This window comes from Maylandia zebra, linkage group LG8 (assembly GCF_041146795.1).
Source record: "Maylandia zebra isolate NMK-2024a linkage group LG8, Mzebra_GT3a, whole genome shotgun sequence".
Classification (NCBI taxonomy): Eukaryota; Metazoa; Chordata; class Actinopteri; order Cichliformes; family Cichlidae; genus Maylandia; species Maylandia zebra.
In genome coordinates this window covers 13,219,037-13,243,681 of record NC_135174.1, presented here as the reverse complement: position 1 = coordinate 13,243,681, position 24,645 = coordinate 13,219,037, and the positions used below count along the sequence as shown (strand labels likewise).

General features: G+C 41.8%; 1 protein-coding gene and 1 long non-coding RNA gene across 2 annotated transcripts; one reads left to right on the top strand and one right to left on the bottom strand.

Moving 5' to 3' along the window:
* Positions 1 to 565: 565 nt before the first annotated feature.
* metrn (meteorin, glial cell differentiation regulator) lies at positions 566 to 5,461 on the bottom strand. The gene is made up of 4 exons (XM_004562503.4): positions 5,164 to 5,461; positions 4,080 to 4,513; positions 2,692 to 2,751; positions 566 to 2,288 (listed from the first exon to the last, which is right to left on the bottom strand). The coding sequence occupies exons 1-4, from the start codon at positions 5,268 to 5,270 to the stop codon at positions 1,975 to 1,977; spliced, it is 915 nt and encodes a 304-aa protein (XP_004562560.1). The 5' UTR covers positions 5,271 to 5,461; the 3' UTR covers positions 566 to 1,974.
* Positions 5,462 to 20,478: 15,017 nt separating this feature from the next.
* Positions 20,479 to 24,367, top strand: LOC143419961 (uncharacterized). The gene is made up of 3 exons (XR_013099984.1): positions 20,479 to 20,605; positions 22,451 to 22,487; positions 23,913 to 24,367. It is a non-coding gene; the product is annotated as an uncharacterized LOC143419961 (long non-coding RNA).
* The last annotated feature ends 278 nt before the right edge of the window (positions 24,368 to 24,645 follow it).

Genomic DNA, 24,645 nt, shown 5'->3' with positions numbered 1-24,645 from the left:
GTTTTCTGGAGGTGTTTATGCAGCAGTGATCACAGTGATTCCTCATCTATCCATGTTCCAAGCAACTCGACCTCTGAGCAGAGTGGAAAACACATTGATTCGACTGTCTCCTCGTGCACACGCGGTCAGGATAAAGCAGGCGACTGTGTGGCACCTCAGCTCAGCCGGGCCTGCCGTGCCACTCCCTTAATGGCAATTTATTGCTTCCTGTCCTAAAAACGGGAGGCCGAAGACAACAGAATTCTTCTCGCTGTTTTTCGACCTTCCCTTCCCTTCCCTGTCCAAATACCCTCAGGGTCCCAAACAGTCCCTAAATCTCTCCACCCTTTCAGGCCCTCTCGCTCTCTTCGGCCACGCCATTTGTTCTGCGCTTTCAGGAATCTGATTCATGAGCACTTGGAGTGACTTATGTTCTGAGAAAAGGTAGCCACGGAAGAAGCCTTACATGCTCTAATGGAGGCTGACCAGTTTTAATGATTTGGTTCTAAGAGGATTAGGGAGCACGAAAAGCTCAGTAGAGTAAGAAAACCTTAAAAAGTTAAAGAAAAACACTCAAACACACACATCTGAAATCTGTTTTTTTAACAGAATATTTTAATAACACAGACAAACATAAAAATAATCCACAATACTGAGACAATACTTTTTTCATGCTTTTGTTTCTAGACTTTCTTATGAACATATTTACAATCACATTATATTCACATTTACACACAAAAATGGCAGTGTACGCATTAAAGGCATACCGTGTCAGCAGATTATGGTCATTTGGTACTAACCCCTCCTCCTTGGTGATATAGTGCACATCAGATCATTCTTTACAGAACTCATTTCACACATTAAATGCATATTTTATTGTTTTCTTGAGCTAACCTCGTCCAACCAGAGTAATGTCCTTCCAATGAGAGGTTTTTTACTTTTATCATCAGTGTATGAAGTTTGCTGATTATAAAGAGTCGAGTAGCATTTACTTTCCATCAGTATGTGAGAGCAGAAAGCAGAACGCGATAGGACAACAGTCAGATTTACATCTGCTTTGGCAAGACTCAAGCAGCTTTGCTCTTTACGTTTAAATACTCTTCAAAATCAAAGGCAGTCCAGTCAGCTGTAGTTTTGCAGAAATATTGCATGCAAATTAAACACGTCTTATCTTACATGACTTATAAAGTTTGCGTCTCCTCACGGAAGCAGAAACGAATCTCAGACAGGCTACAATAGGAAGGTGCTCTCAGCACTATATCGAGCTGTGAAACCTGCTTGGGTAGCCATAGCTTTGTTACTGTTGTACGTGCTCGCATTTATCTGAACATATATTAAATTCTCAGTTGTTTCACTATGCTACATATAGTTGCTTTTTTTTTAAACATTTATTTGGTTTTCAGTGCTTGCAGCATCACACTTTCTAGATCATTCCCTTTCATTCAGTGCAAGTTGTTTTTAATGTTTCTCTTAGCGTGGACTTATATAATCTCCTTCATAAAACTAACACTGAAGACAAGTATCACATTGTCCTGTTATTATCTGATAAAAGACATTATGAATAGACCGCAGCAACACCTGTGTGGCGTACGCTCCACAGGATGTCAGCTGATAGCCTTGAGCTTTTTATAGAGCTTTTCTTTTTTTCCCTAAGTTTCAATGCGATGACTCTCAGTAGGCCTGAATTAATGGAAAGCTTTTTCATCATTACATCATTTTACTTTGACCATCTTTATGGCATCACTGCTTAAGCTTCGTTTCAGCCGTGTCCCCCCTCAGTGTCACGAAAACCACTGGGCTCTTTGCAACAAGTGACCGCGTATTGCACTGAAATGGTGTCTGAAAAGTCCATTTCACTCCTCAGGCCTTTGGGAAGGCTACGCGAGCCGACAGTCGCCCGTCTCGGCTTCTTCCCGAACGTGGAACAGGGCTGAGTTTGGCCTGGCGCTCAGCACAGCTTCCAATTTTGCGTAGCAGACGAGCTGAGTTTTTGTCTCAGTCTACGGGCAGCTCGCATGGTATCTGCTGGGCTGCTTTGGCTATGGTGTAAGCCCTCTGGAAGTCCTTGTAGCGCGGAGCGCAGCCCAGCCAGGCCTCGCCGAAGTGGACTCGGCCGGTGAAAAGGAAGCTCCCGGGTCCGGGTTTGACGCCACACTGGAGCAGAGTCCTGATCTCGCCCCGGCTGCTCAGGCGGCTGTTCCCGGTGAACAGTGTGTACTTCTGGCGAAACACGCGGGTGGCGCTGACCTTGATCACGGCCGCTCTTAAGTTCTCGTCCTCCTCCACTGACTTGATGTTGCCTCGCACCACTGCAAATTAGGAGGATATTCAGGTTAACATTAAAGCTCATTTCCAGAATAATTATCCAATGCATGTTTTAAGCCTTGGTTCAGAGTCTGCGAGCTACCAACAGATAAAAATCCTTAAGAAGTCCCTGACCTGCGTACTAATCAATGAACTTTTGTTCAGTCAGCTCTACTTCTCCTCATCCCTTTACAGCTCAATCAGAGGCCTGCAGATTAGTCCACTACTCCTTCTCTAGGGGGGTGATGCTGGGGTTAGTCCACTATGGTGCCTGTGGGGGGGGGGGGATTTGCTATTTCACCTTTAACCTTTCCTTTTTTTAAGGGAACATTTGGAGGCAACGTCTTTGAGCCAATCTCACGTCATTAAGATGCAGAGGTCTGGTTTGATGTATATGTAGTGACTTACCAAAATCACTGGTGCAAACAGCCATCAGAATCTCAGTGTTGTTGCAGGGTCTGCAGGCGTCTGGAGGGACAAAATAAAGAAAAGAAAGCTGGAGTCATTTGGTGACCTTAGACAAGACTCTCAACTCCTGAAAGAAACCTGTAGGCTAATGTGCTTGAAATCAGGCAGTGCATTTGCAGATCACATGCAGAGGAATGTGATCCAAACCATTAACTGTGCAAAAAAAAAAACCAAAAAAACCCCCAGCAACAAAGGGGAGAAAAACCTGTAACAAACAGCTGCTACTTTTCCAGTTGGCAGCGGAGGTCCAGAGGAGCTGTAAGGTGTGAGGCTCTCCTACCCCAGGCCAAATGAAACTTCCCCCCGTAAAGCCTTTCAGGGTGTCTGCAGTCACATCTCATCAAAGCCTAGACAGAGGCCAGGGAGAGGGGGGAGGACTTCAAAGAAGCCCGATCCAACTTCTTAGAAAATCCTGTACTTTTCTGTGGAGGCTTGACAGCTTTTATTGAGAACTAAAAAATACTTTAAAAAATAGTTTGGCGCCTTACTAAGACACTAAGATTCATAGCGGGATTTACTGATCAGGCCCAGAAAAGCTTCAGACCAAAACTGTTTGCACTGATTCAACTGTGGAAAAAAAAAAAGTTCTGGCATTTTTTTAAAAGTTCTCCTTGTGGTTCTTTGGAAAACCTCTTGATAAATGAGATTCCTTCCTCTCCAGTCCACAGCACCCCCCACTTCCAAACCTAATCAGTGTGTGCCCGTGTGAGTGTGTGTGTGGAGGAGGGGGGGGGGGGGGGTAAACTCCTACAGACAAGAGGCAACTCAACAAAAGAGGGGAGCATCTCAGCTGGGCAGAGGCCTCCCTGTTGCCTAGACAATGGCAGTAATCCCAGAATACTCATGCGCCAGCCATTCAAAGGGCTCTGGACTCTGGAGAAAGCCCCACATACTGGGCTTTTGTACCCCTCCTCCCCACTTCACCGCTCCCCTTCTCCTACTTCAAACCCTTTGGGGGAAAAGTTTGGCCACTTCCTTCTCTCTGCACGGCCGTGGAAAGTCCATGCAGACCGCAGAGGCCTGTTCCCAGTTATGAATCATCCTCAAAGAGGATTTTATGGGGTAATAATATCGTCAGTGGTGAATCACAAACTCGCATCTGCCAATTTTACAGAAAGGAAACAAAAGACCTTTTACAGATTTAAGAACTGCATGCAGCTAAAGTACTATTTTGGACAAACCTGTGAACTTTAAGGTGTTACGCAGCCACTCATGGAGGAAATGTTGATTCATAAACACAAATAATATGAAGAAAGGTTCAAGCTTAAGCAAGACCCTCTTCAGCACCAACACGGCAGACCTCGTGCAACCTGCTCTCACCTACTCACCTTCAGTGCTAATAGGGTGGGAGTCCAGGGACAGGCGAGCTGTCCAGTCCCCTCTCAGCTCGTAGCGAAATGAGGCGATCCTCCTGCTGATGTCCTGATGCGGTGTAGCCTGCAGGAAGAGGGCCACCCTCTCCCCAGGCAGGCGGCTGAAGCAGCGCACCCTCGGCGGGGGGGAGGATTCCAGGCGGTCTCCTACCAGGAGCTCGAGGACCCCATCTCTCTCCAGGTAGAGCTGGGCTCCGTGGAACTCCTCAGAGGGCTTGACGCAGGCAGTGATGAGCCCAGAGCTGCTGCCGCTGGGGCCCACCACCATGGAGGGCAGGCGCGGAGACAGGGTGAGGCGCAGGGCTCCTTTGGGATAAAGCCAGTCCAGTGTGCCCTCGGAGCAGTGGAGAGAGATCTGCTCCACGCTGCCCTGCTGCTGGGACAAACCGCTGTGAGCAGGAGGAAAAGGGAGAGGAGACAAGGTTAAATAAAGTTTTTTTATGAAGTTTGTTCAGGCCAAACTTTCCTGAAACATCTGCACACAGCTGCAGGATGGAGGGAGAGGGGATTAAATGTGATCACTGCACATCAGCAATAAAAGTTTGATGTCTGGTGAATAAATGTCATTAAAAGTCAACTTTAGTTTCAGACAAGGCGCTGCCTACTGGCAGATCTGCAGAGATGATGACCCTGAGTGGCATCTACACTCAACTGTAGTGTTTAGAATTTATAAATATATGTAAAAAAATTATATATATATATTGAATACTGAAAACATGTCTGTAGTAAAGAGCAGCCTCCAACAGCTGCACATGTGTATATTTTCTCCATGCATGTGATTTAATCTTTCAGTCTCCTGCCCGTCTGACCCTGCGTGCCTCCCGCAGACACCCCAGAGGCGCAATCGCAGCAGAGCCCCGCAAACATTTAAACTGCACCGCAGTGACAAGTCTCGACTTGTCGCATTCACTCAAACACCGACCACACGAACAGGAGGCACCTGTAAGCGTCTCTGAGCGGTCATTTTTAAATCCTCTTTTCCATCATGCCCAGTGAACACACACTCACACACACCACAGATCAAATGTGAAATACTTGCCTGCCTCTCCAGCTGCATTGGTCTTCGGAATAGTTTGAAAGGCTCACGTGGAAAAGGCAAAAAAGTAAAATCCACACTGCGTAAATCCAAACCCCAAAGCCGGGCATGTTGGATGGATGATGCAAAGTAAGGTGGAGGGGGAAAAAAGGATTATTCCAAACTGCCGATGTCCTAAATCTCAGTGAGTAAAAAAAAAAGTCTATAAAACAAATAATAATCTACCTCTGATAACCTCCATAACTTTGTACCCTCTTATCCTGATGCGTATGATAAGAGAATACAGCTTCTGCACTCTCCGGGGCCGATGTGAGCGTGGAGGTGCGGAGCTCTGAACTTATCCCCCCTCAGGAAAACTTCACGGACCAATCAGAATGCAGCGACAGAAACTTTAAACCACTCGCCCAGCAGAGGGGGCAGGGAGGGAGGTCTGACCCTGAGAGTGAGTAACTGTATGCAAGGATGGAACCGAGTAACAATTCACTATTGTGTCTGCATACAAGATACAAACGAACTGGCCTGAGTGAGGAGTGAGTGTACAGAAAGTACTGCAGTTTAAAAACACCCCACCCCTCCTCCTCCACACACGACTGAGAAGTTTTATGACCTCCATTAGTTTCACTTCATCCTACATCGTCACTTCTGCTTGTACTTCATTTAATATTTAATATTCTAAATATATATATATACATATGAATAAAGTAAGTTTTTAGTGTATGTGTAGCTCAGAACAATGCTCTTACTTTTAAAGAAAGCTCTGCAGTTTTATTTCTCGGCCGAAGAACAGACACAACTCATGCGAAGTAAAAGTCGGCGGATGGATACAAATATCGATCATACCAAAGCTGGTTTTGTGTTAAATTTTCTTTTTTGGAAAAGAAAAACTATACCTCAAACATGCACCATTAACCTTTTGTGTTGACTGCAGTGCCTATTTTATTTATAGCTTATAGCACATTTAAACAGCAGAAGAAGAAGTGACCCCAAATCTTTAGCGACATGCGTATTTACACAAAACCCAGTTTCAAACTGCACGGAAAGCTGAAAGGTGTGTTTTGTTGTGTTAACTAATTATTGTAAATTTAAAAAAATCACAGGGGTCATTAAAATGTGTTTGAATTTGAAAATTAATGATGATTTATAGATTAGAAGTATCGGTATACTGGCCCTGTTTTTACTTGGCACAGCACTGACTTTAAGGTCAAATATTTAAACGAGGCGGGATAAAAACTTGGCTAAAAGAAACATAGAAATAACGACTACTTTGTGAACGAGTTGAAAAGCTTGGTTTTGTGCAAAAAAAAAGAAAGAAAAATCCCACTTTGTGGTGAAGCCATGGTTGTAAGATTTAAGCAAACACAGAACATGTTTATTCAAAGTTATAATTAAGTATATTTGTCTACTAAAAGCTTTTCAGTGCTCTGATTTATATTGTAGTTCAACCCTGCCCTGGCCCACTTCAAAGACCTCTAAATGTGCAGCCAATATGTAACACCTACTATTATAGAAGTAAATATCAGTTCAAACAGGGCAAAAGGGCAGACGTGCAGAGTAGTTCAATAACGCTGCCCCCATTTTCACACATATATGATGGTGATGAAGATCTAGCCACCTCTGCTGGTTGTGCCCTCTGCCCTCACCGCCCCCCCGCCGTGCTTCTCTTTCATGTCGCGGTACTTATAACCAAATCAAATATTCTTTTGTGCCAGTGCTGCCATCCATCTCCCTGAGCGAGTAGCTTTCTGTGGAAGTGCATGCATTCTTGCGCCCCTGTGTGTGTCTGTGTGCGTGTGTGCGCGTGTGATAAATGTCTAGACCCCTCCGATGGAGTTATGACAAGGCCTCAGAGCAACACAAAGGCACATGTGCAGAAATCCAGCTGCTTTATTGTCTGTGGCAGGACGGAGCTTTGCTGTCTGTCGGGCATTTCAAAGGAGCAGAGTTTAAAGCACAAAGCGATGGTGGTGGTGGTGAGCTGGTGAAAGACACATGAATATATTTAGTACCTAAACTTCAAACTTCAAAGACGTGCCACTGCATCCACGTGTGCACAGTCAGGTTTGCACACTTCCACATGTACATGTCTGTTAAAACAAAAGCTACACACACGCCTCGTGACCTTGTTATGACCTCAGCTGGAGTTACATCCAGCCTGGATCACATTCAGCGCTTTTATGTGATGTGGCTATATGTGGTTTTCTTTTTTTCTTTTTTGATGTGCAGCACTAAAATAAAACCAACAGCGTGAAATAACTCGAGCTGTGTCCAAAGCTAAGATTTTGGCCTTTTGATTTTCATTCTGTCTCCATCACATATTTTTAAAGTAAGCACTTAACCTGTGTGGCAAAGATGTGGCATTACTCGGCACGCCGATTTCACAGGACCCTTGTGTTTGACGCACACAGCGAAAGAACAACAAATTACATAAGCTGCAATCAAACCGTGTGAGCGAGTTACGATTAAAGGTCACGTTGTGTACGTGAACCGACCGACCTGGTTGCTTCCGTCCTGCATCCAGAACAATGCCATCTTTGACTGTAATGAAACACTGCCTGTTTGTCCTCATACTTTAACCACTGAACCAGATTCCCGCAATGGTTCCTCTCCCTTCTCTCCCTCTCTCTGTGCTTCTGCTGCTGCGTTCTCACCAGCATGCCAATGTGAATGTCTTCAAACAGTGCTGTTGTATAGATACGAGACTTTGCGTGCATGTGTTAGTCCTGTGTCTGTTTGCTTGGTAATCCTGTACTCCTCTGTAAGGGGGGACTTCCCAAACACAGAGAGGATGTAGTGGCAGTGTGGTGTTAGTGGTATTTACGGGGCCTTGACATTCTGTAACTTTCTCTCACTGTCTCTTCTCGCTGCTACGGACATAATGACAGGGGTTTAAAAAAGAAGAAGTGAGCAAGAACCACGTAGATGATGTCATATTGGGATTCTAGTGTGAAAAAAGGGGCCTACAGATTTACAATAGGAGGAAAGTGAGTGTAAAGTATGGATAAAGCCTGTATAAAAGCAGAAAGACACACAGCTTAATCGACATCTTACAAATTTATACAGCTTTATCACCACTTTCAACTCGTTTTGATGACTTTGATCATATTGGAGCACCACAAGAACCCTGAGCTTTGGACGTTGGTGGTAAAAGAGAGTGATCACAATAACGTTGTTCAAGTTTGGCGTAGCGGCAGTAGTCTCTGAAAAAGACTTGATATGAGTCGAAAAGTTAAAGCGTCCTTGTTCCCAGACTATTCTGCAGCTTCCCATGGCACCTTGGTTCTAATCTGGTTGATCTGAAATCATTGCTGTTTGTTTTCCTGCACAGCGCCTGCTGGTAATGAGATCTAAGACCTTGTCAGGATGCTCTGATAATAAGCCTACGCTAAGGGAGGCAGTACAAATATGCCCCTCTCTCCACAGGATTGTGCTGTGTGCTGTGTTTTGCCTGGAAAATTTGTTAGGTTAGTCATGGGAAACGGTTTTAACATAACTTATAGTCTGGGACACACGCTGAGAAAAACCTTGAGACGCCAAATGTCCAAATGGATGGTGGATGGAAACGTCAAGGTTACATTGTAATGAGGGAAAAGGAGAAGGAAGAGGTGAAGAGCAGCTAAAAAAAAAAGTGGGGTCATGGTAGCCAAAGAGTACAAGAATCAATTTATAATAAAGCGAGCTTGTCCCGAGCTAGTCCCACTGATATATTATAAGCACAGTATTGAAATAGATGCTCTAGCACCAACCATCACAGAAATCACTCTTTTCACTGGTTGTGTCTCGCTGAGGAACTCCTCCACCATATTTGACACCAGTCCCACGGACAAGTCCAGGTCCAATCTCTTTGGTATCTGTCTATCTTCTCCATCCTGGTGCTTGCAACACTTGTGTACATGTTCTGTGACTCCTCTTCCATGACTGCCCACACCTCCCGTCTTTATGCAGTGTGAGCAGGTGTGGAGATTTTCTTTGATTAAGGTGTGGGTAGGAAGCCAAAAAACCCCCAAAAAACCAAATCTATGGAGCTTGAATGTCAATATTTAGTATGAACACCTTTACTTTTCTTTACAGCCTCAATTTGCTTCTTTTCTTGTAGTTCTACAGTCTTTTTGAAGGACATTTAAAGCTCTTCTTAGGATGTTTGCTGCCTTTTGATCTGCTTTCTGTCAAGATGATTGTGAGGGACCAAGCAGCCAAAGCAAAGAGGACACAAGCAAAAAATATCTTCAAAAAGGGTTTTCTTTATTTTAACCCTCAAAAAATCCAAAATTAACAAAATTCAAAACCATACTTAGCAGGCCCATAAAACAGGTCAACTAAATATAACTCTACAAAAAGTAATTTCCAAAAACTTAAACAACAAAGTGAGACACAACTTAACTCACAAACTGACCTAATTAAAAAGACACATGAGGGTAGCTTTTATAATGATTTGGCCAAACCATTTGAACACAATAGGGGGGAAAACAAAAACACACACTAATATTAACTAAGCACAGAATAACCCAACTAAACCTAAAACACCCCTGCTCCTGGTAAGCCCATGGTTGGTCCTGCTGAGCAGGCATTTTGTCCCCAGAGTCCTCAGCCACGCCTTTTGCCCAGACAGGAAACAGCCACCGCCCAAACCCAGGTAACTCAAAGAAAGAGAAACATAATTAATATAACAAAACATTTTAGAAAAACCATACAATGCTACTATGTGCGCGCCTCATAATACCAGTGTTAGGTTTAACCAAATGATTAATGAATTATATTAATGAAGAATACTGCAAAGCAAAATAATAAAGTGAAAAATGGACTAATTTACCCCTGTGTGGCTGCTGCCATCACAATGATCCCACACAGTTCTGGAATCTGGGGATGCCAATCCATGACTGATAGTGCTCCACTGTGTGTTTTTCTATCCATCACTGTCATGCTGAAAAATGAAGCTGTTACTAATCAAACACAAAATCTGACCGAACGTTTCTGCAATGATGTTTCCATCAGGACGTGACATGACTCAGTGAGAGGACTCATTATAGTGGCGTTTCCCCACTTCTCTATGCAGGTGACGGGCTCCTGTTCTGGAGTCGGAGTCGAATTGCGGCCCGAGGCTGTGAGAAAAGCCGTCGCTCGGAGCTCAGAAAAAACTCGTGCTGATTTTTTAACCGTCCGGGCCCTCATGAGAGCCGCATGTGAAAACTGACACCTGCTCTCTCATTGCACTTTCTCAGGGTCCTGATTGTGTGTGTGTTTGTTTGTATGACAGTAAATTTCTCATTGTGCCTCTCATGTTGGTTGCATAGTGTGTGTGCGTGCTTGTGTGTTAGTGTAAAGCCCAGTGGGAAACAGAATACAAGAGGATCCTACACCACATAAACAAAGTCAGGCAGGGCTGATAGCAAACGCAGCTGGAAACGCACAGAGGCGCCCTGAGAACGCTCTCTAATGCTTCCCTAAACATGTAATAGATCACTTAGCTCCACTGTCACAATCCTCTCGTACTCTGTGTGCTTTAACGTTCTCTGTTGGGATCTCACATAACGTTTACATTAAGATAAGTATTGATATCATAATGTTTCAGAAATATGATTTTCCCTCTCCGCAGAAAGCTCTCACCTAAGAACTCCTTTTGATTCCCTCTTTCTTTTGTGACCAACGCACCTGACCCCCATGCTTTTATTTTAGCTTAAATACGCTTTTTAAAAAATCAGATGTATCACTGTCATCCATGTTTGTGTCTCTTTAAGGCACTTTCTGCAAATTCATTTTTTAAGTGCTTTTAAGATGTTTCCTTTTTTTCAGCAACTCCAAATATAACCTAATTATAGTGTCTGAGGTCAAAGGTCACAGCTGGGGCCCCTGGGGGACATTTCATTAGCAAAATGGAGGGAAGAAGCTGCTGCTGTCTCAAAGGGACGTCTCCCTCTATTGTGCCGAAATTTGAATTTTAGCTTTTGTTTCCTTTTTTTCAAATGAGTATTTTTTTAAGCAATGAGTAAACACTTACAAATAAATGCATTTAAATGGGTTCTTTTTTTTTTTTTCTTTTTTTTTCTTTTATTAATTTTTGATGCCAAATTTGCTAGTCATTATTACAGGTTTCTGAACATCCCGCTTTATATGTACCTTAAAATTATCTATAAGTAGAAATAATCTGAGTATCATGAGCTGGAACGTCAAGGGCCTCAATAATCCCATTAAGAAAAACAAAATATTGTCCTTTATAAAATCTAAGAAGTGTGACATTGCATTTGTTCAAGAGACCCACCTGTTGCCTCAAGATTCTCAGACGCTATGCATGGGTTGGGTGGGATATGTAGGGGCAGCCAGTGGTACTAGTAAAAGCAGAGGAGTGGCCACTTTGATTGGTAAACATTTACAGTTTAAATGTATCCAAAAGAGTAAGGATGACGCTGGGAGAAGGATGTTAATGTTGTGTGAAGTTCAAGGGAAGGCGGTCATCTTAGCTAATGTATATGCTCCTAATGTAGATGATCCATCCTTTTTTGGACAATTAGAGAAAAAAATATCTGACATGGGGGATTACCCTATTATTATGGGAGGGGATTTTAATGAGGTTATGGACCCAGTACTGGATCGGAGTTCCAGATCAGTCTATGCTTCTAGGGCTCATAGGGCCCTAAAAGGGCTGACTGAAGCGTGTGGCCTCATAGATGTGTGGAGGTTACAAAACCCCTCTGGAAGGGACTATACTTTTTTCTCCCCCCCTCACCACTCCTTCTCAAGGATAGATTTTTTTTTGGTATCCCAATCACTAATGCCTGCTGTTGTATCGAGTAATATTGGTACCATAATCCTCTCAGATCATAGCCCTGTTTATCTCCTCATGCTACTATCTAATGATACAGCTAGGACGCCTAGATGGAGACTTAATTCGACCCTTCTATTAGATGCAGCATTCAGAGAGTCTCTTCGATTACAAATCAATCTGTATATAGAGACGAATGTCCCTACTGCCCCTTCAGCAGGAGTAGCATGGGAAGCACTAAAAGCTTTCCTGAGAGGCTATATAATACAGCATGCCTCATTTAAAAAGAGGGAAAATATTACTAAACTTCAAAATCTAGAACGTCAAATTAAACTTGCTGATTTAAAATTTAAAAATGATCGTTCTTCATTGAATTTGAATGAATTGACCAAGTTAAAATATGAATTTAATGCAATACTGTCACAAAAAGCTGAATTTTCTCTATTTCGTGCTAGACAAAAACACTTCGAGGAAGGGGATAAGGCCGGAAGGCTCTTAGCGAGATATATTAAACAGAGAGAGACTATGGCTATGATCTCAGCTGTTAAAGATAATAATGGACGTCTTTTCTTTAAACCTAAAGAAATTAATACAATATTTAGTAACTTTTATAAAGATCTTTATAGCTCGGAATCAAGCATTTCAGAGAGTGATATAAAGAAATTTTTGTTATCTTTAAATCTTCCTAGGGTGACAATGGATCAACTGAAATATTTGGACGTTCCTATTACCGTTGAAGAAATAGTGGGAGTTATTAAACACTTGCCCTCTTGATAAAGCACCAGGCCTGGATGGATATACGGCTGAATTTTATAAATCCTTTCCAGAAGATCTTGCGCCACTGCTTTTAAACACTTATAACGAATCTTTTCAAGAGGGTAGGCTCCCACCTTCACTATCTGAAGCCATCATTACACTTATCCTAAAGAAGGATAAGGACCCCACTGACTGTAAAAGCTACAGACCGATAAGTCTGACCTCCTATGATAGTAAGATTTTATCTAAAATTCTGGCTAATCGATTAAACTGGGTAATAACCTGTCTCGTACATGTAGATCAAGTTGGTTTCATAAGCTCACGCTCTTCAGCTGATAATATTAGGAGGTTAATTGATATTATGTGGGCGGTTCAGGACAGCCATTCTCCCATAGCTGCGATTTCGCTGGATGCCGAAAAGGCATTCGACAGAGTCGAATGGAGATATTTATTCGCTACTTTAGAGTGTTTCGGTTTCACCAAAAGCTTTATTAATTGGATTCAGCTTATATATGTACACCCCAAGGCATCAGTACTCACAAATGGAATAATAGGGCCTTCTTTTGAACTAGATAGAGGAACCAGGCAGGGGGATCCCCTCTCTCCACTTCTTTTTGCTCTGGCCCTTGAGCTGTTGGCAGTGGCTATTCGTAGAGAGCCCAATTTTCCAGGTGTCAGTATAGGGAGAGACTGTCATAAACTGATGTTGTACGCCGATGACATTTTGCTTTTTATATCAGACCCAGAAAAGTCTTTAAACTCCTTGCAGGCAATAATAAATACGTTTTCAGCTATTTCTGGTTATAAGGTGAATTGGACCAAATCAAAGGCCCTTCCGTTAACTAGTTATTGTCCTAGGTCACTTTTTCAAACTGGTATGTTTTCCTGGCCACAGAAGGGCATTAAGTATTTAGGCATCACCTTCCCGCCTCATTTGTCAGACCTGATAAAGATAAATTTTGAACCTTTACTCAGCGATATGAAAATTAATATTGATCGTTGGTCTCAGATGTATCTCTCAATGTGGGGAAAGGTAAACGTAATCAAAATGGTATGTACACCTAAGTTCAATTATTTGTTGCAGGCTCTACCAATCCATGTTCCTTTGAAATACACCAAACAGTTTGACCAGCTCTGTAAGTCATTTATATGGAATAATAAAAAGCCTAGATTGAATCTGAGAAAACTGCAGAAACCAGTGGACAGAGGTGGGTTAGGGATGCCTAATCTACTTTTATATCATTATGCTTTTTCTCTTCGGCATTTGGCACATTGGTTCTTACCCCCTGAGAAAGCGCCTCCTTGGTTTTCCATTGAAAGTACTGCTTCCTCGCCATTTACACCATTATATAGCTTTTTTTTTTGGGGGGGGGGGGTGGAAATATGCATTGATGCTCAATTTGTTCTGTTGTTGTTACTGGGAATGTCCATTCTGCTATTTTTTGGGTGTTTTTTTTTTTTTTGGGGGGGGGTCTGGGTTTTTTTTGTGTATATTAAAATCTAATAAAGTTTGAGTCATAAAAAAATAAATGGGTTCTTTGCTATAATTTTATAGTACTTGAATTACATGTTACCATTTTTTGCTACTTAATCCTTCTCATCTCTTACATTTCTAGAGGAAATATTCTTCTTTGTGCTACACTGGACATCTAAAGTTACTACTGTTGCGACCTGTGGGCTTTAAATTGTGTGAGATGGTCATTATGGGAATTTTTCCGCCTCCACCTGTATTTCCATGTTCTTAAATGGATCCAGATACTGGTCTAGAGTGCTGATTAAAGCAGTAAAGGCTTCATAATGATACCAGTACCATCCGGTGTTATCTAATAATAACTTTGTTTTCCATAACCATCATAAATGTTTCCAGACATTCGGTTTCACTGCTATTAGATAGCCTTTGTGCACCGCTGGGACAAAACCACCAGCCTATCATTAATTTATTTTATTCATTTAAATGAAATGACACGTGTAGTGGCTCCATGGTGTAGCAGTTTGCAGATTTGCCTGGTTTCATTTCAAGGGGATGGAAACAACATATGCCAGCTATAAATATGTGGACCTGCTGTGGTGAGTTATTGTGAATGAGGGAATAGCTGAAAGTGGTTTTTAGTGTCTTGTCCCTCCCAGCTCCTTCAAAGTGTTAACCTGTAAAAGTGTCAGGGTGATAAAGAGTGATTATCCTTAAAGCCTGATAAAGATTCCACCTCTATCCTTCCAAGCAGGTCAGATCCAGCTGCTTATCTTAGTGTAAATACATGACGATAGTGTCATTGGACTGAGAGTGATTTAAACAGGCAGAGCGTCACTGCTGCGGCCAGCCTCGATGGCCTTTGTGTAGATTCTCACATTCTTTAGTGCTCAAACGAACACGAGGGAATAGCTGAGCTTGGGGGTAAACAGATTCCTCTTTAAAGTGGTTTTTAACACAACGTCGCCGCTGTTAACTCTTTTCTTCTTTCTTTTTACTCTTTTGATTGTAAGCAGCAGGGAGGGAAGAAAAAGGGCCAAATAAAAACACATCGTAGCCACCGAGGAATCCAACAGGAAGTTTCCTGTGGTACGTGAGGTTTGGTGGTAATTTTAGACTACAAAGCTTTTGGAGACAGCGCCACAGCTTTTGATTGTAGCCAGATTAAAGCGAACTCCTTTACAAATACTACATTCCTTCATTAGATCACAGTGTGTGGGTGGGTGAGCTCGTCTTGATTGTTTGGCATTTATTGGCCAAATCAGGTCTGCAAATGGTTTGCTTTGCCTGTTTTTTGGAGGGAAACCCACGTTAGTTGTTAGCTTTTAGAGCACAGCATCTTCAGCCTCTTTCACTTTACGTTTATGACTCTCATTAGCTGCAATTACCAGTGCATCTCCCAATCCCATTCTTTGTAGTCCAGATGACAGTATTGTTATCAGCGGCCCAGTGGCGCTATAATAGCGCATCAGGCCAGGATGTGTTTGATGGGCAGTGTGTTTGCTGGAGCCCAGCTGGGGGTCAGACAGGGCAACCCCGCTGTCGGTGTTAGCGTGCCGATTCTCTACCCCCCACACTTCTTCTAATTGGCCGAATAAGTTTGGAGGGAAAACTTAGGAAGAAGCAGGATCCCTCCAAAATTCACAATACGTGTAGTGTTTTACATATGTCCACGGGAAAGACAGATGTTGTCCCACTTGGCCACATCCACATTTGAATACCTTTATTTGGATACAATGGGGGGAATATACAAAGGGGCTATGTTTTGGCGGTCAAGGCAGATGCATAGCAGTCGAGAAGAGTCCACGCTCCGAGTGGTGGGGATTGCTTTCACAGGAAATATGCACTTTTAGATTTTCAGATTTTTTGCACCACCAGGTATTACATAGATACAACGTTGTCAGTAGATCGCAGGACAAGTTCCTAATTTTGAAAATGGGCTATATTCCAACATAAGACATGTATTTTTGTGTCCTTACATTAAGGAAAGTCATGGAAATACACTTTATAAACTACTTTAATATTAATATTAATATTTAATATTAAGGAAATAATATGTTTTAAAGTTTCTATAAGTAGTTAGCTCAGTAGTTAAGTAGTTAGTTAGCTTACCTTAGTTAGCCTAGCATAAATTCCAGAAAAAAAAGGAAAGTCTACTCTTTTTAAAGACATGAAACTAACACTCAGTACCTCTGAATCTTTTTAAACCTACCATAATCTGTATAAAGATCAAAGTATAAAAAATGATTAATTCAGCAGGAGTTTCTAGACTGTAGGCTAAGCTAAGCTAATTGGCTGCTGGCTCCAGTATAATTAGGGGAGGGTCATTCTTCTTTTCAAACTCTTGCCTCTGAAGCAATTAAGCATAGTCGAACTGTTCCTTTAATGGAACTCACAGACTATATGTGTGTCACCAACAAAGAAATGGCAACAAATATTGTCTTTACACCCCAGAATATCTCACTCTGCTTCAGTTTTATGCGATATTACGCATCAAAAGTCCCCGCTGTATCACTCTCAGCTCACTTTTACACAATCACAAGGTCTCAGGATATTTGAGCAGATCAGAAACACGTGTAAAAGGCTGAAAACGTCTAAACAAAAGAACTGAATGGTCAGGTTTTTTTTCTTTCTGCTGCTTGGCTGTACTTCAGCACCTCCTCCTCCTCTTCCTCCTCCCCTGCACTCCGTCCACTTCTGAATTGAGTTCGGTCAGCCCGGGTCATCCTTGGCTGGGCAGATTATAATTAGTCTGCCTGCACGCATACAGAGACACATACAGACTTTAAACTTTAAACCCCCTCTTACAATGGCCCTCTCAGACAATAGACACATGCCAGTACCACAACCCCCTCGGCTATCTCTCCGTGCACAAAAACGCCACGGTTACCCTAAAAAACCCTCCACCATCAGTGCTCGGCAGAAAAAGGCAAAGAGATGTGACAAGATTACATTTTCGTCTATCACATTTGACCTTGTAGCACTAAAAATAATGAAGAATTTAACAGGTGCTAAATCTCAGCTGTGAAATGTTGCCATCACCTCGATGTCTTGAGTTTCAAGTGATAAAGTTGATTAGGTGTCACGGTTTCAAAGCTGGGATGCTGTGAAGTTTGCACCCAAAGATTGTTTATTGAGCTTTACGTTCAATCAGCACTGATTATAATGATCTGAGGTCGCTGCTGTCTGCTTTTCCCCAGTGTTATCGAAATCCCGCTGCACGCACTGTGACATGCTGTGGTTTTATTGTGCATTAAAATGTGATTATTCACTCTGAGAAAAACATCAGAGGATGGCAGGTGACAGTAAAAGTGACCGCATCAAGTAACCGCAATTCTAAAAGAATGAAATTAAGTGATTTACGGATCAGTCGTCCAGCCTTAGAAGTAACTTGAGAATCTTCGCATTTCAGCCCCCAGGTGACAATTAAAATCTCTGAAAAGAGCCTCAGTAGGGGCATAACTGTGCACCGAATCAGCATCCAGAGTTTCCTTTATCTCTCACCATCTTTCATCAACTCCATTCAGACTCCTCGGTGACCTGCAGCTCGTCCCCCGAGTCCCTTTTGATCTAATTTTTTAAAAATGCCATTGCACATGGCCCTGCCCTCCCCTTTGCTCTCTCAGCACCTGCGCTACAGTGTCCTCCAACTCATCAATGAACCTGCCTTTCAACGATGTATACATCTGTTGCAAATGAGCTTGCCTTTGTTGAGGGGAGGAAGCCCTTGAGGGAACTGCCAAAAACAAAGTTTGGTGTCTCCCCGGCTCCAGTAAACCCCGACATCCCCCCTCCACGTCTCTCTCACATACACGCACACCTCTTACTTCAGGGGTATCATATCACCAGCCCCTCGGGGTATAGCTGTGCGCAGGCCTCGGATGTTCTCGTGGTAACAGGTGTATTTGAATGTATACAACAGGTGGCAGAAGGGTTCAGTTTTTTAGCTTTAACACAGTTTTTTCTTGGTTTTATTTTTTTAAAAAGTCTATTTTTATGTCAGATATTGGACATAATGAACAATATGTTTACACTTCATACAAGAAGATGGGATCTTTGCAGGATATTATGAATTCCACAAAGCATAGCTAAGGCGATAAATATTTATCTCACAGCTCCAAGTGGTTATTTGCCTGACCCGCCACTGATGAACAGTGGAAGCTGATGGAGGGGAGGGGAACGACCGAAGACAAAACTGAGTCTGTCTTCTCACTGAGTGACTCCTCAATAGACATGGTTTCTTTCTGCAGTCAACTGTGCAGGGCAGATAAGTGAGAAAGCAAAGAAGGGATCGAGAAGAGGAAGCGGGAACTTGCTGAATAATTAGAAGCGTGAAGTATGGTCCTGAACTGCCTGACACATTCATGCGTGCACGCATATGCATGAGCTCACACACTCACTCATACTATTCCTCTTTATGCCACGAACGCACCCACACACACAAACACGCACACTTATATACGCACTAAAACACACATTCATACTTGGTCCCAACTGAAGGATTTGGGCCCTATCTGCACATGTATGCGGGTTAATCAGGGGCTCTTAACAGACAGAAAGCAAAGGGTCACTCGGGGTGAGGTGTTTGTGATGGAAATTTGGACGGCAGGCGTAGGAAAACAAAGCTAGAGACAAGACGCCCCAGAGACGACATACTTTACACATGAGATAACACACAGTGAGAAGTTACAAAAAAAAACCAAATCTTCCCTTAAAATACGATCACAAAGGCTTTTTCATTCATTCTACTGATAAGCATCGCTGCAGTGGCGCTTATCAGTCAATCATTGACTGCAAAGCATCTCATCGGGTTATAAATATCTTACATTGGAATCCACACGGACAATTTTGGTGTGGCCTCCACGGCTCAATATATGACTATGAAACCAGGTTAGTTGCTCCCCAGGTTGCCACAGTAATTGCCACAAACTTTGCTGACTCCAGGATCTGTGCCGAAGCTACGATGTTGGCCTGCTCATTCCTTCACATACAGGCCACGTCTCGCCTTCGCTCGGTATAGATGGTGCATTGATTGGGGACGACCAGTCCAAGGCTGAGAAATTTCACAAAGATGGGATTTAATGGCCCTTCGATTGAGCAGTTCTGAAAAGGTAACCTCTGACCCTACCCAGCCTTAACCCCCAGCATCTCCGCCCATCCTCCAGGGTCCAGTGCTTGTCATCGGTCATTTGTCAAACTCCTCGCACTGATCTGATTACCGTCCAATTTAGGATCTGCCGACTACACACTTCTAGGATCAAGACAAGCTGCTTTTCAGCAACTTTACATGACAACAAATAGCTGGATTGTTATGGGAAGACTAAAGAGACGAGTATTTGTTCTATTCACACAGAAAACTTTAGATAGAGGCCAAACTCGGTGTCTGCTAATGGCCATGCATTCTTCATCTAATGAAGAACTGATAGGCAGTTTGTATTAACCTGGTTAAGAATGGAAAGTATTGTTACCACAGGTTAACAGAGAAAAGATGGATTATGTAAAAGATAGAGGGGGAAAACAAATCAGCCACTTAAAGAATAATCCAGAGTTTCTCACACTGATTCCATCCAAATCTAATGATTAACAGCTGACACAGGAACATGTTGTGTGTTCATCATTCAGCTATGCTGGTGTTTATATTAGTCCACACCAGCATAGTTAATTTTACACTCGAGCAGTTCTGAAATGACTCCCAGCATTTCCTGAGTGTCTGAAATGTATTTATTTTATGGTGTCATCCAAACTTTCCTCTATCACAGCAACATTCCTTTCTTTGTGATATCCACTTTCGGTTAAAAGCTGGCTAATTATTGTTGAATTCTTTTTTACTCAATCTTTATTTAAGTATGTAACTCTCATGGTGGTTGGTTATTTTGCAAGGGAGACTTGGTACGACTGTGGTATGTTTCAGGGCAGGAAAACAAATCATCAGGTGCATGAAAAAAACAATAATGAAAGCCTGGGGACAATGTGTAATGGCTGAAAGAATACATCATTAAACGTGTGTTTTTAAGGTGTGTCACTGAGGCTAAAGCCAATCACTGTAAACCATACTTTGGCTTCAAAATTTTTCTCTGTGACTCATTGTGGTTACAATCCTAAACTCTGAGCTTCCTCCCAAGTGTGTTGGTGTTCATTTTGGACATCATTTCTCTAACAATCAGATATGTTGGCTTGGGTTGCTGCATTGTTTGGCTCCTCAACCACTTTGTCTCAGATGTCCATTTAAAGAAACAGATTTTTTTTCAGGCCTCTTATTCTAATGTGCAAGTCTCTCACAGGATACCAACACTAAATAGTTTCATTTTTGTACCCAGTAAGCATTATGTAGCTTGCCACTAATAAGCTGATAGGCTTCAGTCTAAAGATGAGGTGTTTTTTTCTGTAGTGGTGAAAATGCACAATGAAAAACACAGCATGATCATAAGCTGCATTTCTGAGGTTCAAATGGGCAGCAATGCAAACCAGTAAGTAATGCGAGTAATGCTCCCTTTTACCATTTTTAGTTATAGTGTGTGACTTCAGTGTGTTCATATGATTTAAATCAAAAACATTAAAATATACTTATATACTTTCCAAATTTTTTCAACATGTATATATCAGTTTTCCATAGGAGAAACTAATTTATCCATCTTAATGCCTACAACAGCATAAAAGCAATCGTGTATACTTTCAGGGTGAGCTAATATTATGTTGCTAACAAGCTAATAACTAACATGCTAGCTAAAAATAAACACTAGTCAGTCAAGTTCTTGTTCTTGGCTCTGGCTGTTTATGGCTGTTTATATCATTTAATTTCAGGAACAGTTTCATTACACGAGAAAGAAATATTCAGTCTAATTTTGTCCTTTCTTTATTTAATTTAATCTAGTAAAAGTTATTGAAGAGTAATCTTAGCTAACAACGTTAGCTGTTAGCTCCTAACTATTCTCTCACATTCACTTGTAGCTTTGCAGAGGTCAGTGGGTTAAATCTAGTTTGTGAAATTTCTTAATCAAATCCACAGAAAAGAAAAAATGAAACTGGAGCTTTTTAAAAGCTGCTTAAGAGCTATGTATAAATAAACAAATATGATTCTCCGTGCATGTACTTGTCTTTGTATATAGTTCCAGAATAAACAAATGTAAAGCAATGGTTTCCATTTCTGTGTCTGAATTTCTGTGTCTGACTCCTCTGAAAGGCATCTCCATTTCTATCTTTATTGTCACTTTACGTATATACAATGCGTTTTCCAGCCCCCTACTATAAGACTATCATAACTAAATGTATAACCCTGATTTTAACACAATTCTAACCCCAGTGAGTGCCCAGTTTGGGACCCCACTCATATACTAAAACAAGCCCGAACACACACACATGCAGCACATGCGTAGCCCCTGGCTCATTATGGCTGCTTTAGCTCCTTTGGATTGTTTTGGATAGGGCTGTGGGGGTGGGGACAGGGTGGAGACCAGTGACCCCGGAGTGCCTGACCTGAGGGGATATTTGAAGAGTTAAGGGAGAAGCTGCACAAAGGCAGAGACAACCACCACACAGGGAGGGAAAGTCACTTTTTGGGTACCCCTGCTGGGTCCTTCTCTCCTGTGGAGATCCCCATTGGTTTTCAAAGTTAGAAAATACAGTGATTAGTCATCACTGGTAACCTGCACAAGCTTTACCAGAACAACTGCTTTTCAGTTGATAATGTAATGAATTAGCCTACAACTGTGAAAAGTTAATTATAATTAAAACAAAGTCAGTCTGTCCCTGTACAGCCTGTAATCAGAAAAGAGAAAATAAAATGTTATTCCTAATTAGATGCCAGCAATGCTGATAGTTAACGCGGTGCTAAATTAAGAGTGGATGAATTTCCCAGTGCATCCCCGCAGTAGTCTGAGACAGCAGGTTTGATTTCCCTCCAAAATCTCGGTCCTATTATACAGACCACTGAGCAGCTGCCTCCATCCCCAGCCATCACACATCAATCCACGGTAGTGTGTGTGTGTTTTTTTGTTGTTTTTTTAAGTGAGGGTATTTCAGCTAGTCAGCTGTTAACCCCCCAGGGTGTGAAAGATTGTTGGACTAACACTGCAGATTTCCAAAACAAACTCTTTGATTTCAGCGTAGTTGAGTAAAATGATGAGAAAAACGTTGAATATATGGAGATAGTTGCAACTAGTCTGACAACATGAAAAACATGTGCTATTTAGAGTTTTAGTATTTGGTTTATTAAGAGTTTAAAAGAGTTTTTTGGTTATTTTTTTAAACTTTGCAATGATTGATTCAATGCTCGTTAATAACGCACATTCTGTTCCCTGTTTGTGTTTGTGCAGGACCCGGATCCAGACACAGGATCCATCTTTTTAGGAGGTAAAGTTGATGAGCTGTTTCACCCCCCCCCCCCCCTTTGTCAGAAAGTTTAATCAGGGCTGCAGAGGTGTGTGGATGACCTTTGACTCCTCTGGTATCTCTGGCTTTTCTCTTACTTGCCTGTGGGGCAGCAGTAGGATATCCCTCATTTAACTCTTAACCTGAGGAGGCAAATTTAGCAACTTTAGCATGTTTAGAGTTAAGATGCATTAAAGGCACGTTTACAAAGCCAGCTGGTCTTTTTTTTTTTTTTTTAATGATTACAAAACTATTGACAAGGCCAGAGGAAAATACCAGAGGAAACCCAATGCAACCCACATTTAATCCTATTCAAATAACATAAAAAAATATGGTGCTTCACTGGTATCAAAAATAATTTTGGTGGCAAGCGCTAATGCAGCTCATTTTATTTTGTATTTTGTTATTAGGATCACACTCAACAATGACCCTATTTTATAAGTTATTGGCACATATAACTAATCTATATTTTTTGGTTGTTACAGTATCAGTAACGCCTAAATTACTTTTCACTAAAATACGTGTGGGACTATGCAAGAATTATGATGATCAGGATTAACTGAGCTGAAGGCCATAGACCATATGGGAGTATATGCACGCTGTATATCCAACACATGCAGGTGGAAGACCATTTAAGGCTTTAAACACAAACAGTGCACTTGGATTCTGTAATCCACAGGGAGCCGGTGCAAGCTTGCTAACAGTGGAGTAATGTGATCTCTCTTTTTTTGTCCCAGTCTAAGGAAGAATCTGATCTTAACCACTTCATTTAATTGTTTGTCAAATGAAGATACGTCCTGCACACAGAGGGCCACTCGTACCAAATTTGTGAAAAAAGGCAAAAAATAAAAATCATCTGTGTTATTGTGGGAATATAAACTTCTTACAAATTGATCAAATGTGTCTCAGGTCAGAAAGATCCAGCTGGGTGAAACAGGAAGTGACGTTAAATACCTGATGGATCTTCAAGTTTATGCATTTGACCAAAGGAGCAGGCTAATTCAATGGACATGAAGAGGAAAATTCTAACAGAGAGCTTGATGTGTGTTCATTTATGCATGAATAAGCAGTCAGATTGCAGCGTGTTTGCAAACATTTTTAGACATATATCTGAGAACATGAATAATTTACTCTTTTCCTGTGTTGATCTTCTTATAGAAAACAAAGTAGAACTACTTTTTGTGCATTTATTTCTCTACTGTTTTGTACACGTTGCATTCAGACCCACTTGAAGAAACTGCCATAAGTCTATAAAACGTTTGTCTGTTCAAAATGAGCAAATCCACCTAAGAGCCACCACTGTGGATAAATGCTGCTTTTGTGTCTCCCGTTTTGAACCTGGGGTTTCGCTCAGTCCTAAGGAGAGTGTGTTCACCCCCCTTTTTTTTCTTCTTTTTGTCTTTTCAGGCTTTTTGGCGCTAAATAGTGGAGACCACTGCCAAATGGGAAAACGACTACACACAGAGAAAGAAAGACCAGACTCAATCAGGAAGTGGCAGCTTTTCAGCTGTGCCAGAGGAGCCGGGCAACTTCCTGGTCTCGTTGCCAAGGTGACTGGAAGCGCGGCCAGCTGGTGCAGTGGGCAGCCGTTGGGTTTGATGGGGGGGTTGACGACGGTTGGTATATTGGATGGGAGGAGTTGGTGAAAAGCTGTGATGGAGGGAGTTTAAATGTAAGCAATGAATACTTTAAACACAGCGGACCATTTTAATTGATAAGCACCAAATCTATTCACTTTCTCCCACCTTTTTAGCATGCAACTTTGTTTACATAGATTTTTACACCTGGGAAATGCACAGAAAACTGATCGAGTACTTTCTTACGGCCAATCCCTTTCAAATTTCCTTAATAAAATTGTCTGAAGAGGGTGTGTTTATGTTTATTCTTGCAAAAACTCAACAATGACCAAAGCATTTGCAAATCAAATGCACTTACATTTCTGGGAATGCAGTCCCAGATATGATTTATTTGCAGTGTAGGCCTAATTTTCCAATGTTTATTTTTGCTTATTTGATAAGTATGCTGGTAAGGACAATTAATAAAAAGACAACTGAACAATAAAACATCCATCATGCACATCAACACAATGAATATAAAAATAGAGATGTAAAAAGGGAAGATTATGGCCTGTGCCATATTG

Coding starts and splice junctions, on each gene's coding strand:
- metrn (XM_004562503.4), bottom strand. CDS start 5,270: ATGCCCGGCTTTGGGGTTTGGATTTACGCAGTGTGGATTTTACTTTTT. Junction 4,514..5,163: donor CAATGCAGCTGGAGAGGCAG/GCAAGTATTTCA, acceptor TCCTGCTCACAG/CGGTTTGTCCCAGCAGCAGG. Junction 2,289..2,691: donor TGTTTGCACCAGTGATTTTG/GTAAGTCACTAC, acceptor CCTAATTTGCAG/TGGTGCGAGGCAACATCAAG.